General features: G+C 42.6%; 1 protein-coding gene across 1 annotated transcript; it reads right to left on the reverse strand.

Annotated features, from left to right (window-relative positions):
• Positions 1 to 1,144: 1,144 nt before the first annotated feature.
• rps6kal (ribosomal protein S6 kinase a, like) lies at positions 1,145 to 14,812 on the reverse strand. The gene is made up of 22 exons (XM_054597231.1): positions 14,414 to 14,812; positions 12,000 to 12,059; positions 11,793 to 11,909; positions 11,620 to 11,701; positions 11,414 to 11,494; positions 11,045 to 11,124; positions 10,225 to 10,331; positions 9,647 to 9,684; positions 9,190 to 9,332; positions 9,031 to 9,101; positions 8,822 to 8,910; positions 8,545 to 8,609; positions 8,030 to 8,132; positions 7,726 to 7,850; positions 7,285 to 7,407; positions 6,601 to 6,690; positions 6,358 to 6,516; positions 6,105 to 6,266; positions 5,825 to 5,901; positions 5,484 to 5,601; positions 4,953 to 5,083; positions 1,145 to 2,497 (listed from the first exon to the last, which is right to left on the reverse strand). The coding sequence occupies exons 1-22, from the start codon at positions 14,438 to 14,440 to the stop codon at positions 2,362 to 2,364; spliced, it is 2,184 nt and encodes a 727-aa protein (XP_054453206.1). The 5' UTR covers positions 14,441 to 14,812; the 3' UTR covers positions 1,145 to 2,361.
• Between the last annotated feature and the right edge of the window lie 1,131 nt (positions 14,813 to 15,943).

The raw sequence follows: 15,943 nt of genomic DNA on the forward strand, positions 1-15,943 counted from the left end.
AACATGTTAACCTTATGACCTTAATAAAGGGGTAATATGTTCATTATGTGTTTACAACTTGTTCCACTTCCCCTAAGTGAACAAAACTAATTTAATGCTGCTTAATTTGCCATGGTTTCCCAGATATCCGTCTATTAGATTTCTGCCGCCACCCCAACACTGAGACATTAAATCAGTGCTACGGACACTTTCAAGGACACCTTTTTCAGTAAAAAGTTCAAATGAAATGTGTTGAGTGGAGTCTGTGGATAAAACACCCTTATTTCGTTCAACACACTCACCAACGTGTTCTGGTGCAGTAGTTTGAGGTGGCTAATGTTAGCAAACCAGTGGTGGAATTTCATTTAGTACATTTTCTCAAGTTATACTACTGCACTACATCTCAAAGCTAAAGTTGTACTTTCCTGTACAGTGAAAACTATTCAAATCTGAATGGGCAGCTTTCTGATAAACTGAGGAATGAATTGGACCTCTACTGGTCGAAAAAAAATCCTACTTCTTAAGCTAAATAAGAAGTAGGATAAAAAGCCTCTTAAATAATTGTGCAAGAAAAAAAGTTGACTTTTTGAGAGAAACGTGATTCTCACTTGATGGCGCCGCTACATACAGAATAATGATTTTACAGAGTATGATGCAGTGCTGTAATTTTTTTGATTAAACTACCCAACAGTATATAAAGGATGCAACCTACATATTAATTCAGCAGTATTATTCATCCAGTAAGAACATGTATAATAGTAAAACACTGACGGGGAGCATTTTATCGCAAAACTTTTGATGTATAAAGAAAATATTGGTGGTACTAAATACATACTTTTACTTAAGTAAAGGTTAAGAATGCAGAACTTTTACTTTAGTTGTAGTATTTTCACAGTGAGATAATAGTACTTTTACATAAGTAAAGCAGATGAATACTTCATCACTGTGTGTAACTCACAGCATTGAGTTAATCTGCTGACTTTTTAATTCATGTCTACTTGTGTTAAACTAAGCAAAAGTTACACAGTCTTGCTGTTATATACTTATGGTTGGCTCTAAATCATTCTTAGAGTTAGATTGTTGTTGCCTTAAATTAGCATTTTCCATTTCTCACAAGTTGCCCGACGTTTGCAACAGAACAAACCAGCTCAGACTTGGATGCATGTCAATAATGATCTTTAATGTCAATATATACAGAACTTGAAAGAAAAATAGAATCTTAAAAATCAAATGAAATAAATACAATATCATACAATTTCCACAATGTCTTTTTGAAGAGATATCCATGGAATATTTTTTATTTTTTTTTCATAATTCAGCCTCTCTGGTTCGACGGGGTGCGTCCTGTCCCCCCCAGAGAAATCCCTACAGCTCCCCCACATGCTCTTCATCTTCATCATCTTCATTATATATATATTCATATATATTTCTTTGCAAACTAGAATTTCTATCATTGTTACAACACCGTTCCACCTTCAAACTCTACTCTTAACTTTTGTCCATCTGCAGCAAATTTGTTCCTCTTTTGATACACTGCTAGCATCACAAAGTAACAGGAGTCAGACGGCGAATTTGAAGGTAAAAAAAAAAAAATACAGGCTCCGTCCACACATGCATTCATGTAACAAAAGTGCTGGCAGATGATTTTGACACAGAGGGGACTTTCTGATCCGCCACAAGCAGCATCATATCTATTTTTATTTTTGAAGAGAGGAAACAGTCTTGCAATGTCCCTCGGTCATAACCGTCCTGCCAGCACTCTCACACACAAATCATTACTGCATTTTGAAGAAAAGACGTTAAGACAGCGACAGACAACGAGGGAAGGAGAGAGAACTGAGGAGGAGGAGTACAGCAGAGCGCAGATGAAGAGCAGAGTGGGGGAGTGGGGGGCACAGTTTACCAAAAGCAGCTCTGAATCAGCCAATCACAGTGAAGGAGAACATCAGCTGGTGCATTTCTTCCCCACACGAGGAAGGGAGAATGAGAAGGCGAGGAGGGCAAGTGCATATGAAAGCTGTGGAAATAAATACAAGTCTGTCTCCCCAGCAGTAACAGATATGTGAGTCTCCCCTCTTCCTCTTCAGCTGACTTCTTCACAATGCAACCTCGTCCAGTGTGAATGTGCATATGTGTGTGTGTGTGTGTGTGTGTGTGTGTGTGTGTGTGTGTGTGTGTGTGTGTGTGTGTGTGCACATGTCGGGTGTGCCAAATAAATAGATTTAAAAAAGAAAGGGAGACAGGAGGTCTGACTGGCCAGGACTTCGGTCTGTGTGTGTGTTTGTGTTTGACAGTCCAACTGAGAGTGAGGTCAAAACTGGAGGGTGGGTGGGTGTGTGTGTGTGTGTGTGTGTGTGTGTGTGTGTGTGTGTGTGTGTGTGTCTACATGTCGGTTGAGGTGAGTTTCTTCATGCTGCGTCTCTGGGCTAGACTGGACGCCGCCACGGGCTCCAACACCGGCTGGCTGGTCTTCTGGCTCAGTGCTGAGTAGGTTGCAGCCATGGCTCCCTGGAAAACAACAACATTAACACTTGGTTTAAACTTTTAAATAGATACAGGAATCCAACTTTGAAGCTGTGCTTGTGCTGGTTTTTATTTTATTTTTGGTTATGAATTTGTGATGCTCGTGATAATGAGCATCATCACATGATAATATCATAGACTCTGCTTTATGGTCTATTTGACTCTAAATGGAGCATCATTTACTAAATGAACATCATGCTGTATTGAAGAAGACTTGAAACTAGAGATTAAGACCATAAACTCATGTTTACTGATGTTATAAATCAAGTGAGAAGTAGAGTCATTTTCTCATAGACTTCTATACAATCACACTTCTTTTGCAACTGGAAGAGTTGCCCCCCCGATGGCCATTAGAAAGAAATGCAAGTTTAAAGACACTTCTGCATTGGCTTCACTTTTCAGAACCGCAGGTCGCCGCCTGATTCTTCTAATTTTGAAAAATATCTTAATATACCCACTCAAGAAAATAGCAGAGCCATTCTTCCATCTTGCTGATTCATCATTGTATTGAACCACATTTGTTTATCTCGTACAACCCACTTATCCAGAGATGAATCAGAAACACGTCATCTGAGTTGGAGCAGCACTAACAACACTGGGCTTTTAACACCTGCAGGTGCATCTTAAAAACACAGCTACAATAATACATGCTCGTGTAATCGCAACCTCCTTGGTTACACACATCAGTGTGTGTCTCTACAGTTGATAGAAAAAAAAAAAAAAGAGAGTCTGGAACATGCAGTCTGAAAGAGAAGATGGCAAATTGAGAGTTATAAGGAAGGGACTTGTTGGCTTAAGGGACTTAAGCCAACAAAGAGGCTGTAGGTCCACAAATAACACCTCCTGATGGCCGGTGTGCGGCGAGGCCTTTCAATACAAACTGTTTGTCAGACCTTGAATCACATTCACAAGAGAGAAGAAGAGCAAAAATAGACCAGTGACAGCAGTGGGATTCATGACTAAGAGCAGGATGACGAGTCCACAGTCAGCAACACCAAAATGGACAAAATTATGGAAAATTGATGCACGGCCTCGGTCGTTCTAATAGAAAAGGTAAAATGTTATGTGACCAGCATGAAGCCATCGAACCATCCATCCTGCTTGACGGGTGTTAATAACGCTGGAAATTTATCAACAGATCTGAATACTGTTGCTGACTAGGTGAATCCCTTAATGGTGCAATATTAACAACAACATGCATTGAAATTGCTCCATAGCAACGACAGTGAACTATGCTGTTGGCCCTAACAGTCACCAGACCTCAGAAATGTGAGGTAAACAGGTCGTCCACTGCATGAATTCTTCACAGGAACTTCTAACGATCTTGTTGAATCTTTGCCTTGAAAAAGTAAAGGTTTTTCTTGAGTTCTAGCATTACACGTTTTACTGAAAAACAATATTTTTAGGCCATTCGCTGAGGGTCAAAAAGCTCTGTGAGGCTGTCTGTTGTTAAAGTGGTGGAAAAAAAAAAAGAGAACTGAGGCACAAAGCGACGCTCTCAATTTCCTGTTGACCTTTGCTCAGACCCTCCACTATGATCACAGGCTTTGGGTTGCATCTGAAAGAGCAACACCACAAATAAGAGGCAGATTCCTGGGCAGGAAGGCTGGACTCTCTCTGCAGGTTTGGGTGAAGAGTTCAGAGTGCCTTTATATACTCCGGCTTGAGCGCTTGATACGGATGCTGCCTGGATAACCTCTCTCTGTAGGGGGTGATGGAGCAATAGAGAGAATGCAGCAATCTTGCAGGGGGGGGAGGGGAGGGGGGAGTTAACGGAGAGAAATATGACCAGGCTGCTCTGTTGTGCTGTTTTTACTGTGCAAAGTTTCTGATCGCTTCCAGGTCACAAATTTGTGATGTATGCTTATGTTTTGATGTTGGAAGTTCCTTTCCTTTTTTAAAAAAAACTTAATTGACTTTCTTCATCCCATCGTTCCTAAACTTGTGTCTATGTTGGAGTGCAAAAGTTAAAAAAATAAAATAAAATAAAAAGATTCACCATTTTGTGAACAAAGCAACATCCTTTTTCTTGTTGTCAGTCGCCTAGCAACAGTGCTCTCACGACTCAAACCACTTGAGCTTGACTTGAAACACGTGTCAAAAATACGACCTGACGAAGTCCGTTTGAAAGAAGCTTCTGACCCGGATTAGAGGCAAGATAAGACAGAGGGACGTCTGCTCTGTTGGATGTGGTATTAGTAATAGATGAGGTCAGGAGAGTATGAATTACTTTTATGTGTCAAGGGTATGACATCATGTAGCAGAGTTCAGACCCTCTTCTGCTTCAGAGATGATGTGGTTCCATGTTTAGAAACACTGAGTGGTGTGTAATTTACCCATCAGCCAACACATCTGACAACTTTGAGGCGTCTTTGTGTGTGTGTGTGTTGTGTGTGTGTGTGTGTGTGTGTGTGTGTGTGTGTGTGTGTGTGTGTCCACCTTGTGTGTGGTGTGGTGCGTCATGCCGTGTGAGCTGGAAGTGTGGTAGCGTATCTCTGCAGGTGATCCAGGAATGCTTCAGGACCTGCTCTGCTGTGTATCGCTGGTGAGGGTCCACATGGAGCATATGTGACAGCAGGTCCTGGAACGTAAAGATAACATCCAGTGTTAAAAGTATACGAGGGACAAAAACAGGGTGGTTTTTCATTCAAGGATAAACTCCCAATGTTTCTTAAACCATTTGAACAAGCATAAGAAAAAGATGCCGTCCTTGGTGTTTACTCAGTTTAACAGCAGAGCTTTGAGTCATGATTCATCACTCTGCTGAATCACAGATAGAATCTAAATAGAATCAAATCAACCTTTAAAACAGCCAAATTATGTCTTGTAGCACCTTTCAAAAACCACTGTACAAAGTGCTTTCCAGACATGATAAGAGAAAATCATTAATACAAGACTTATATATGCTTGAAAGTCACCTCTCCAATGCAAACTAGCTACCACCTGGTGTGAAGCGTCATCGTGTCAGCGTGTGCGTTTACCTTTGAGGTGTCTGATACCGTGTCCCAGTTGCCACCGGTCAAAGAGAACTTTCCGGATCCTATCCGGAGTAGAATCTCCTCTGGTGTGTCGTTTGGCCCGTTAGCAAACGGCGTGTACCTGACGGGGGGGGGGGTTTACAAAGCAGCCGTGAGGAAAACACATGCAGTGCTTCATTTCCTTTCATAGGCAAACTTGACTGCAACTTTGTGGTGATTAAACACATCATGTCTACAACTATTTGAAATTGTGGTTAAGATTGCAATTAACACCAAAAGCACAACCAAAGGCATTAGACTGGTTTAAAATAATTAAAAAATTTTTTTAATGAGTGCAGTCTTACCCTGCCAACATGGTATACAGCAGAACTCCAAGACTCCATATATCACAGGCTGCATCATAACCTTGCCGCATTAGTACCTAAACCAGCCCAAACAACAGAAAGGCAAACGCTCAGGGACTCATATTGACAACAGGAATTTAATAAAAAGAAACTCCTCTCCTCAAGCTGTTCTTCCTTCACACTTTATATCCTCTCACCTATAGAACATCTCTTTCGGGTATAAAGTCTTATATATTTTTACTCGAGCATTTGCTCTCTTTTCGCGTCCGTCCTTTCTCACCTCTGGCGCCACAAAGTTGGCGGTGTAACAGGGGGTGAGGAGCAGGCCGTTGCCTCCCCGAAGCTGCTTGGCGAATCCAAAGTCACAGATCCTGATGGAGTCGGGGTTCCCCGAGTCATCCATGTACAGGATGTTACTGGGCTTCAGGTCTCGGTGCACCACCTGGGAAAAGAGGAGGAGAGGAAAAAGTTAGAGGAGGAGAAGTCTCCAAATTCTCTCTCGTGCTCACGTGTGCACGGACGTGTCCACTCACCCCTTGGCAGTGGAGGTAGTCAACAGTCTTGGTGATGGTGTAGAGCACAGCACTGGCCTCTCTCTCAGAGAAAAACTTCTGCCTGAGGATCTTGTCCAGCAGCTCCCCTCCCTTCATCAGCTCCGTCACCACGTAGACATACCTGCCCTCATCATACACCTGACACACACACACAACCTGTGAGTAAAGTGGCAAACTAAAAACTGTAACGTTGTGAAACGCTCGCACACGGATGTTACTGACGTCTTTCAGAGTGATGATGTTGGGATGCTGTCCGTATCGCATCAGGATTTCAATCTCTTCGGAGGGGTCCCTCTTACTTTTGTCTATAATCTGAGACACATGAGAAGACAGCACTTAGCAGTAAATCAAATTAGAGAGTCTACTGGCTGAGCAGAAAAAAGAAATTACAGCATTTAACAACCCAAACAAGCTGAGATAATACCAATATGGCTTTGTTAGCTAAAACTGTGCTGCCCTCTGCTGCTCTGTTGGCAACACTAACCACAATGGGCATGCTTTGTCAATTTTCCACAATTTCATACACTTGTGAGGTTCAGAAGCTTTTATGAGTTCAAATCTGCTTCTAAAGGCTGTACAAGTGGAGTTTAGTTCTTTTTTTTATCTTAATAAAAACAAACAGGTACTCGAGAGGTTTTCATAAAAGGCTGTCACACAGTCATAGCTTCAATGCAACTATTGATACTGAAAATGACACATAACGCATCAGTGGCCTGAGGGTTATTGAAGCAGGATTCTAGCTTAAAAGTAACTGTTTAATCCTTGAGGAGCTAACCCCTCCCCCCAACTGCTCATGTGAGGCTGCTCACTGGACAACAAAAGTGGGATTTCATCAGATAACTCTCAGGAGTAACTGTGGAAAAGAAAGCAGGGCTGAGTAGATAAGAAAAATAAAGACCATACTACCTTCACAGCATAGTCCGTGGCAGAGACTCGGTGTACACAGCGTTTACAAATGGAGTAGGAGCCGACCCCGATGTCCTCCTGCAGCTCGTAAAGATCGCAGAACTTGGTGGAGCCCCCGTGCATCTGGAGGGGGAAGAGACTTAAACAGTTAGACGACATTCATCAACATTAACCGAATACATTAATGAATTATTAAAAAGAAGTGGTCCAGTAAAACAGTTACAGGTGTGTTAACTGAAGTGTTGTCTCCACTTTCAGAGATAAATGGAATTATTCTGTTTTATTCTTTTTTAAATGTACCAATTTAGCATCATGTAAAAGCTTAAGATCTGAAAAAATACCTGCGTTTGACCTTCATGTATGTGAGTTAATATGCTAATAATGAACCTGTGTAAATTAAAAACAGAGGATATTTGTAAAGTAAAGACACTGTGTGTTTACCTGAACTATGGGGAGTATGCTGAGCAGCGGGGAGCTCTTGTTCTCATCCATCGGGGTTGGAGCCACAAAGCTGAAGCCTTTGAAGAGCTGGTGGGCGTTAGCACTGGGAGGGATACCTGGGGAGTCTGGATGTACAAAAGGCAATTCATAATATATGGTCATATTAAAATACACACACCTGCTAAAATTTGGAGTTTTGTTTTTTTTGAGTCAGTGCTCAGCTGCAGTTTCCATGGCTGCAGGAGTGGCTGTTTTTTACCTGAGAAGCATATATATGCGTGCGTGCGCGTAGGTGTGAATTTACCTTTAGGCGTTTTAGCGGTGAACTCTGGGTCGAAGCAGAACGTGTCATCTGGTTTACCTGCTGCAGGCTTGAACGGGGGCTGGAGCTCTCTCCTGTACAGTGTCTGCAGGTGATCCAGGCGCACACACACACACACACACACACACACACATAAACATGTTAGAAATCAAACCCAATCACAGGCTGCTTTGCCAATGAGACCCCTTCCCAGATTAACCCACTCCCATCTCTCTCTACAGCACCGGTCCAGCCAATAGCATCCTGCAGGCTCTTAAACACTCACGCAGCGCTATTAGTGCACACACAGTGAGGACTGGCTCTCTGCCCAGACACAAACACAAACACACACACACAAACACACAAACATAGCTGGCTTGGCCAAGACTAATGGCCAGAACTCACCAAGCCAACCGTTTGTTAGGTGTGAAGCCTCAACAGAAGCTGGAGAGTTACATGTGTGTGTTTGTATGTGTGAGAAATGAGAAGGCTGTGTGTGTGCGTGCGTTTGTGCTCACATTCCAGTCGATGGTGGAAAAGAAAGCGTGGCGTTTGATCTCCTCCACTCCGTCGGGCCCGGCCCCTAAAGACACAGATTGCTTTGGTTCAGTTAACCTGGCACGGCAGTTTTTTTATTGTTTGCAGAAGGATCAGCAACACGTTCACACATTTTTTTTCTCTCAGCGTGTGATTTAAGCAGGTGCCAAAACAAGCTCAGGCTTTAGCGAGTGGCGCAATGTGAGAAGTGACACACACACACGCACCTTATTTTCTTTCATTTCTGGTGCACCTTACCTAGCCTGTTAGCAGGGTTACGTTTAAACAGCATTCTCAGCAAACTCTGGGCTTCCAAACTTAGGAACTGGGGCATTCCCAGCTTAGCTCTGGAGGGGGCAGAGAAGAGCAGAGAGCCACAGGTGGATACGGACACAAAGATGAGCTACGGTGGATCATTTCTTACAAAAACTTTGAGTGTCTTAATCATGCAGCGCTCAGTGACTCACTTGAGAATCATGTTCATGGTCTCATTGCGGTCTTTCCCTTGGAATGGTAACGTCCCCGTTAGCATCTCAAACTGCAATGAAAGAAAAGGGAATAGCATCAACAGGATTTTTGTTTTTTCTTTTACCAGTTAATGTTAACGAATGAGCCTGTTTCTGTACCATAAGCACTCCCAGAGACCACCAGTCTGCGCTCTGCGTGTGTCCTCTCCGGTTGACCACCTCAGGGGCCATATACTCCACCGTACCACAGAAGGAATAAGCCTTCTTATCAGCATCTACTGACTCTTTACTCAAGCCAAAGTCTGCGCAACAGCAATGCAAAGCAAAATGGTGAGACAAACAAGCGACCGGACATCCAGTCATCATACCGTGCAGATATTTTTATTCTTTTAGGTGATGTGTTGGCAAAAAGACACATAAAAAAAGCTGCTGAGGAAAGTCAGTCTGAGGACAAAAATGGGGTCGTGAATCTATTCTCAGTAAAGACACATTTAACATGAAACAGTGTAATTACAGGCCATTAACTAGATTAGACTGTTCAATTACTCTTTTGAGTTTAAAAATTGCTTTTTACAATAAAAAAAGTCTAAATATTAGGTATAAGTCAAAAACATACCTGTTAACTTTATGTGTCCAGCTTCATCAAGTAAGATGCTGAAAGACAAAAAAAAAAAAAACAGGATTCCCATGGAGGTGAGCTTCAGACAACAAATGTTTAAAAGTCATCTCATGCCTTAAAATCCCTTGGGGGGGTTTTAGGAAGTCTTTGCACATATACTCTTAAGCTCTGGAGGTTTCTAATGGACTGCTAATGTTGATGAATAACAGATTGGAGTACTCCATCCAAAGCCACATTGTGCACAACCAGTCACATATTGTGATACTACTCAGGCTGAGGAGAAGTCTGAACTAAAGTCAGGAGTGTGTTAGTTGGTATGGGTCTGTGTGACAATAGATGTTTAGTGGAGTTATGGTAGGAAACGAGTTGTGGGACCGGCCGTATGTCAATAACACTGCAACACATACATTTATTTAAAGAACGGCATGATGCTTCATCAGCTATACTGTACAGAGCTGTACAGTTTATATGTTCAAGCCAAAAATCATCAGATGTGCACACACATATGTAAAATAAGTTGGAAGGGGGTTTGAGTGTGAGGGGTCAAAGGTGAAGGTGAAGTCGAGGATTCTTACTTCTCTGGCTTGAGATCTCTGTAAACTATGCCCAGGCTGTGCAGGTGGTCGAGGGCCAGGGCCAGCTCTGCAAGGTAGAATTTCACATCTTCCTCTGTAAACATAACCTGATAAGAACTGGACAAATTTACTCTCTGAACTAAGGAGAGGGGAGAAATTCAGCAGCAAAGAAAGAAAAAAGGACACAACTTCAATATCAAGCTTCAGTGACCATAAAAAAGAGAAAAACAGAGTGTTGTTATTGTCACAATATCAACATTTCAAAACAGGTTACATGACTCAGCAAACTGTTGATTTGACATTTGCCGGCAGCTATCTCTTTGGCTCTGAGACGCGCTTTCAACACTCTATCTGGAGGACAAACACGCATTGAACACAGGGCTGATCTCACCGACAAACAACCGATGATCTAAATGGGAAAAAAGGTTCCAAGAAAAGCACCCGTGTTTCCATGAGGAATTCAAGTCGCAATTTTAATAGAAAACAAACCAAAAACACGAGAGACAAATTACTTGGCCGTGCGTATGCTCTTATAAAAATAAATTAAACATTTCTTTATTTTATTTGCACCTGTTCCATTTGTAGCTGTCAGCTTAACAATTCCTTTGGGTTTTTAGAATAACATTGTGCCGTACGTAGTTCTGATTTTCACAAACATGTTTAAAACATCAGGGTTTAAAAAAAAAAAAAAAAAAAAAAAAAAAAGAGACCATTGAATAGTTGAATGACAAGGACATGCTGTACTTTTCTTTTCACACAAAAACAGTTGCAAATAAATTGAAAGTATAATGAGATTTTAGGCAACAGGACGTCAGCTTACCTCTTTGGATAAGCGAGTGAATACATCCCCTCCCCTGAGAAAGTCCAGTATTAAATACAGTTTCCCTTCTGTCTGAAAGGCTGGGAGACGTGGAAACAAGTCGGTTAATGATCTTGATATCATTCAAAAGTAGATATTAGCTTGACCCTTTTGTTTTTAATGTGTATTATGGCAATCTTGTCTATTAACCACTGTTCAATATCTGTGTTATAACTCTCAAGATATTCTGATAAATGATGTTAACAGTGACTTTTCTGACTGGAACATGAAGATGCACATAAGCAGCTTATCCCTACCTGCACCGGGATGTAACCCGTATGATTATATATAAAATCGCATGCGCAGTATGTAAATAAGAGTTTCTCTTACCGTAGTGCAATTTCACTATGAAGGGATGATTGACTTCCACTAAAATGTCTCTTTCCATCTTAGTGCGAACTCTGTCCCTGACTGGAGAGAGAAAAGAGGAAGGGGGACAATGACGGAGAGAAATTTGACACCGAGGACAGAACGCTTTGGGCGACTTGCACCGTGCGTTTCTGGCTGGATGCAGAGTGAAAACAAAGTTGCCTTACCTTTCAAAGATGCCTTTTTTAGAACTTTCATTGCATATAACTGACCAGCATCTGGACCCAAGATCTTCCTGACAAGAAACACCTGAGAGAAAGGGAGAAATTGAGAAAGATACAAAACACCAGTGCGACCTCATCGATGGAAACATTTGATTTGTGGGACTTGGTTTCCTCACCTTGCCAAAAGAGCCCTGGCCGAGGACTTTGAGCAGTTCAAACTGAGATGGATCAGCTTTCTCGCAGCCCTCCTTCACATGGTGGGTGATAGGAATCTCCTCATATGTCCCTTCATCCTACACAAACAGCATCGGTATGAGACCTCCACGTACAAAAGCCCCTACGGTCTGTCACCCTATATGCTCCCTGAGACCATCGCTACTTACACAGTGTGAGAAAGACTCTCCCTCCTCCATGGGCTCGTCCATGATCTCATGTCCGTTGACCTGCAGCGAAAGCGAAAGATCTCATCAGAGTCGGCAACAGCAAACACTTTCACGGAGCTTGTTAATCCTTGTTTTTTAGCTGAGCAGTGCTGTGAGTGCAGCTGCCGCACGCCCACATGCATGACGGAGGACTCGACAGATGAAATCAATGAGTCACATGCAATAACAGTGCGCTTTCACTTTTCCAACTCACGCTCTTATTTGTTGTCAAACAGTATGGAGTCCATACCCTAAGCCCATCCAGCTGTCCAGCGCTCATCCTGTCCCCATAAAAGCCTCATTATTAGCATTCTAGCTTAATCCCCAGCCAGGGCAAAAACAACATGTCTGACTGGCTCTGAGAGTCTGATGTTTGCTGGGGCTGCAGCCAGCATTCAACCTCTTCAGGACAAACTGGGGTCTAGCTCTTTCAGGGCTTTGGGCTGATGGTGGCTACATGCTTGTTTTTTTTTTTTCTTGTTTAAAGACCACAGTTGGACATTAAAGAGCCTGTTTTGGGGCCCGTTTGCTGAAATGGCCATGCACTGTGATATTGTCAGCAGAGGAATGTCAGATATTTCAGCAACCGCAAATAAATCGGTCAATAAACTGACCGCTGTAACGTTAACCAGGTCTGCATATTTCAATTCTGTGCTGAAGCTCAGCCAGCATGATGTATTCAGTCCAGTGTGTTTGTGTGTTGAATTCCATCAAGCCTCAGAAGAGGGGGGATGAGTCATAGCACTACGCAAGCCCACTCAGTGGGTGGAGCCACCGACATACACTCACGTACATCCACAGAACAGAGGCCAACAAACCAATTTCTAATGTCTATAGCACTATGGGATGATATCATCGACGTCAACGTTCATTAAAATCAGTCACGTGCGCACTTTAAAGCAAAGAGTTATCACAAAGAAAAAAAATGTCAAAATGTAAGCCTCAGTGAAGCCAGGGCAGTGCTCGTGTCATAATTCACACATACATTTTCACTCCCACCTTTGCTGTGGCTCATCGCGGCTGGTAACAGAGCGCAGCCTACACTTGCGGCACAACGGGGCGAGCCTTTTTCAGCCGTTTGAAAAGATGCCTGACAGCCACACGTAACATCATCTCACAGTCACCGATACCGGCGGGCAATCCTTTGACTACATATCGACTAAAAAGTCCAAGCTGATAAGAAGTGCATTAAACAACCAGCATGACCACTGGCCCAGTATAAGTGGATAAGCTTAATGTTTACTGTGTGCTTCTGTTATCTTGGCAGCTTTCAAGCCAGGGGATTAAAGTGCTAACTTGTGGCGAGAGATGAAAAACTTTTTGAATCACAGTAATATTTGGAGCACAACAGTTGATAGATTATTCAATATTTCCATGCCACCTACAGTACCAGTCAAAAGTTTGGACACACCTTCTCATTCAATGGTTTATCTTTATTTTTATTCTACATTGTAGATTAATATTGAAGACATCCAAACTATGAAGGAACACATATGGAATTATGTGGTAAACAAACAAATGCTCAACAAACCAGAATATGTTTTATATTTTACATTCTTCAAAGTAGTTGAATGAGAAGGTGTGAACAAACTTTTGACTGGTTCTGTACAATAAATCAGAGCTCCTTCAACAGCCTGCCAAAAAGATTAAAGCTGCCGTGGTAGAAGTCCTCCAAACACAGGATTGGGGGGGAAATGCATGTTGCAATATCTTTAAAAACAGTTTGACTGTCGGTGTGAAAGACTGCAAACAATCCCAGAGATGGAGAGGTTTATTGGGGTGTCAGGCTGGTACAAAAGCAAACTGAACCTTTGCGAGCATTCAGAGTCATGAGGATGTGTCACTGGTTCCACTGGTGTCACTGGTTCCACTGGTTCCACTAAGCTGATGAGCTGGTGTTAAACTCTAAGGCTGCAGACATGTCCTATAACCACACTGTGCCAGCTCCTCGCTCACAGCACGCCGGAGGAGCCTGAACACAAACTTGCCTCCTAAGTTTTCAAAGCCTGCAAGCCTGTCAGCTAGCACGCTAGCTACATGCTAATGCTACATGTGCTAAGCTAGCTGTGAGGCGAGCTCCTCCTGAGAAGTGTAAACAACAACAACAAAGGAAAGGAGGAGATGGTGTTGTGTTGTATAGGGTGGAGGAGGACAGAGGGAGTAAAGAGCCCCGTGTCACCTGTGCGGGGCCCTGCGGGGAGGAGGAGGAGGAAGAGGAGATGCGGGGCTCAAAACTAATAAACAAACACCCGACACCAGCTGTTAGCATGGGAGCTAGCGCGTTAGCATGCCGCACGTCGTGACGCGTGTCTTAGCTGAACGGGAAACAACAAAGTCAAAGTAAACACGAACCACCGCATCATGTGTCGACTCACTTCACCACAAACGCTGTTTTCGTCCATCTTGTGCCAGGATTTCCTCTCTCCGACTCTTTAAGGCATCGTAGTCGACCTACAGCCCCGCTCCACGCTGCATGGTCCCCTCCTCCTCCGATGGCCGAGCTGCGGTGCGGTGCGGTGCGGGGCCCGGTGTGTGTGCGGGTTTGGGGTTTGTCGGTGTGTGCGGGGGGTTTGGGTTTGTCGGTGACTTGGACCGTACGCTCGCAGAGAGCACCGCTACCCTGCCATGGATGCGAATATGGCGGCTATCGTGGTGCCTGGTCGTCAGTGAATGAGAGTTTATTGACGTATTTATGACGCAACTCTGAGGAGGATTTCCCCCCCGTGCAAACCGGTGGAGAGCGAGAGAGGACGCGGTGGCGTGCGGGGCATGATGCGGGGTGAGATGCGTGCATCCGGAGGACGGGTCGTTAGTTTGTAGACTGATGTACAGAATCAGACAGAAAAGTGTGTTCACAGCTTCTACTTTGAAGAGTGTAAAATATAAAAAACATATTCTGGTTTGTTGAGCACGTAATTCCATAGAAGATGAGATGAGAGATAAGATAATCCTTTATTGTGTTCCTTCATAGTTTGGATGTCTTCAATGTTAATCTACAATGTAGAAAAAAAATAATAATAATAAAGAAAAACCATTGAATGAGAAGGTGTGTCCAAACTTTTGACTGGAACTGTATATATACATATATATATATATATATATATACACATATATACACACACACACACACACACACACACACACACACACACACACACACACACACACACACAACAGCTACTTTCCAGATTTGGAGTAATTTTCCCTTCTCCAAAACTTTATGATATAGCTCCAGTAAAATGTCCTTGGATGATTCTCTGGGATTTATCATGATATACACACCTGAACTTTTTCTCTTGATGACATCTTGGGGTTTTTTTTTTAGAACAAGATTGAATTATGCCTTTGTAAACGGTTCATTTATTAAATCATTGGTTTTAATAATTTATATATATACAGTACCAAGTTTGTTCACACCTTCTCATTCAACTACTTTGAAGAATGTAAAATATAAAACATATTCTGGTTTGTTGAGCATTTGTTTGTTTACCACATAATTCCATGTGTTCCTTCATAGTTTGGATGTCTTCAATATTAATCTACAATGTAGAAAAAAATAAAAATAGAAATAAAGAAAAACCATTGAATGAGAAGGTGGGTCCAAACTGTAGTCACTGCTGTTGTTTGGTTCATGGAGCACAACAGACACCTAAGCCTCTGAATTTAAGGGTGTGAGTTGAATGTTTCAGACACTGTTTCATAAGTCTGTCCAAGTGGAAATAAGAGGCTTAAAGCTCATCCACTCTCCCTCCAGCTCCATCCCTCTCTCCCACCCACAGCCAGTTTGTGTGTGGTGAGGTAATGTAACATACACTACACTAATGTAACATAGACCACATGACACTAATACAATGTGCAATACAATAGTTATAATAGTTTCTGTCTGTATATATAATATTTCAGTT

Source organism: Anoplopoma fimbria, chromosome 4, assembly GCF_027596085.1.
Source record: "Anoplopoma fimbria isolate UVic2021 breed Golden Eagle Sablefish chromosome 4, Afim_UVic_2022, whole genome shotgun sequence".
Classification (NCBI taxonomy): Eukaryota; Metazoa; Chordata; class Actinopteri; order Perciformes; family Anoplopomatidae; genus Anoplopoma; species Anoplopoma fimbria.

Coding starts and splice junctions, on each gene's coding strand:
- rps6kal (XM_054597231.1), bottom strand. CDS start 14,440: ATGGACGAAAACAGCGTTTGTGGTGAA. Junction 11,495..11,619: donor AAAAAAGGCATCTTTGAAAG/GTAAGGCAACTT, acceptor TTCTCTCTCCAG/TCAGGGACAGAGTTCGCACT. Junction 8,133..8,544: donor TTTCCACCATCGACTGGAAT/GTGAGCACAAAC, acceptor GATCACCTGCAG/ACACTGTACAGGAGAGAGCT.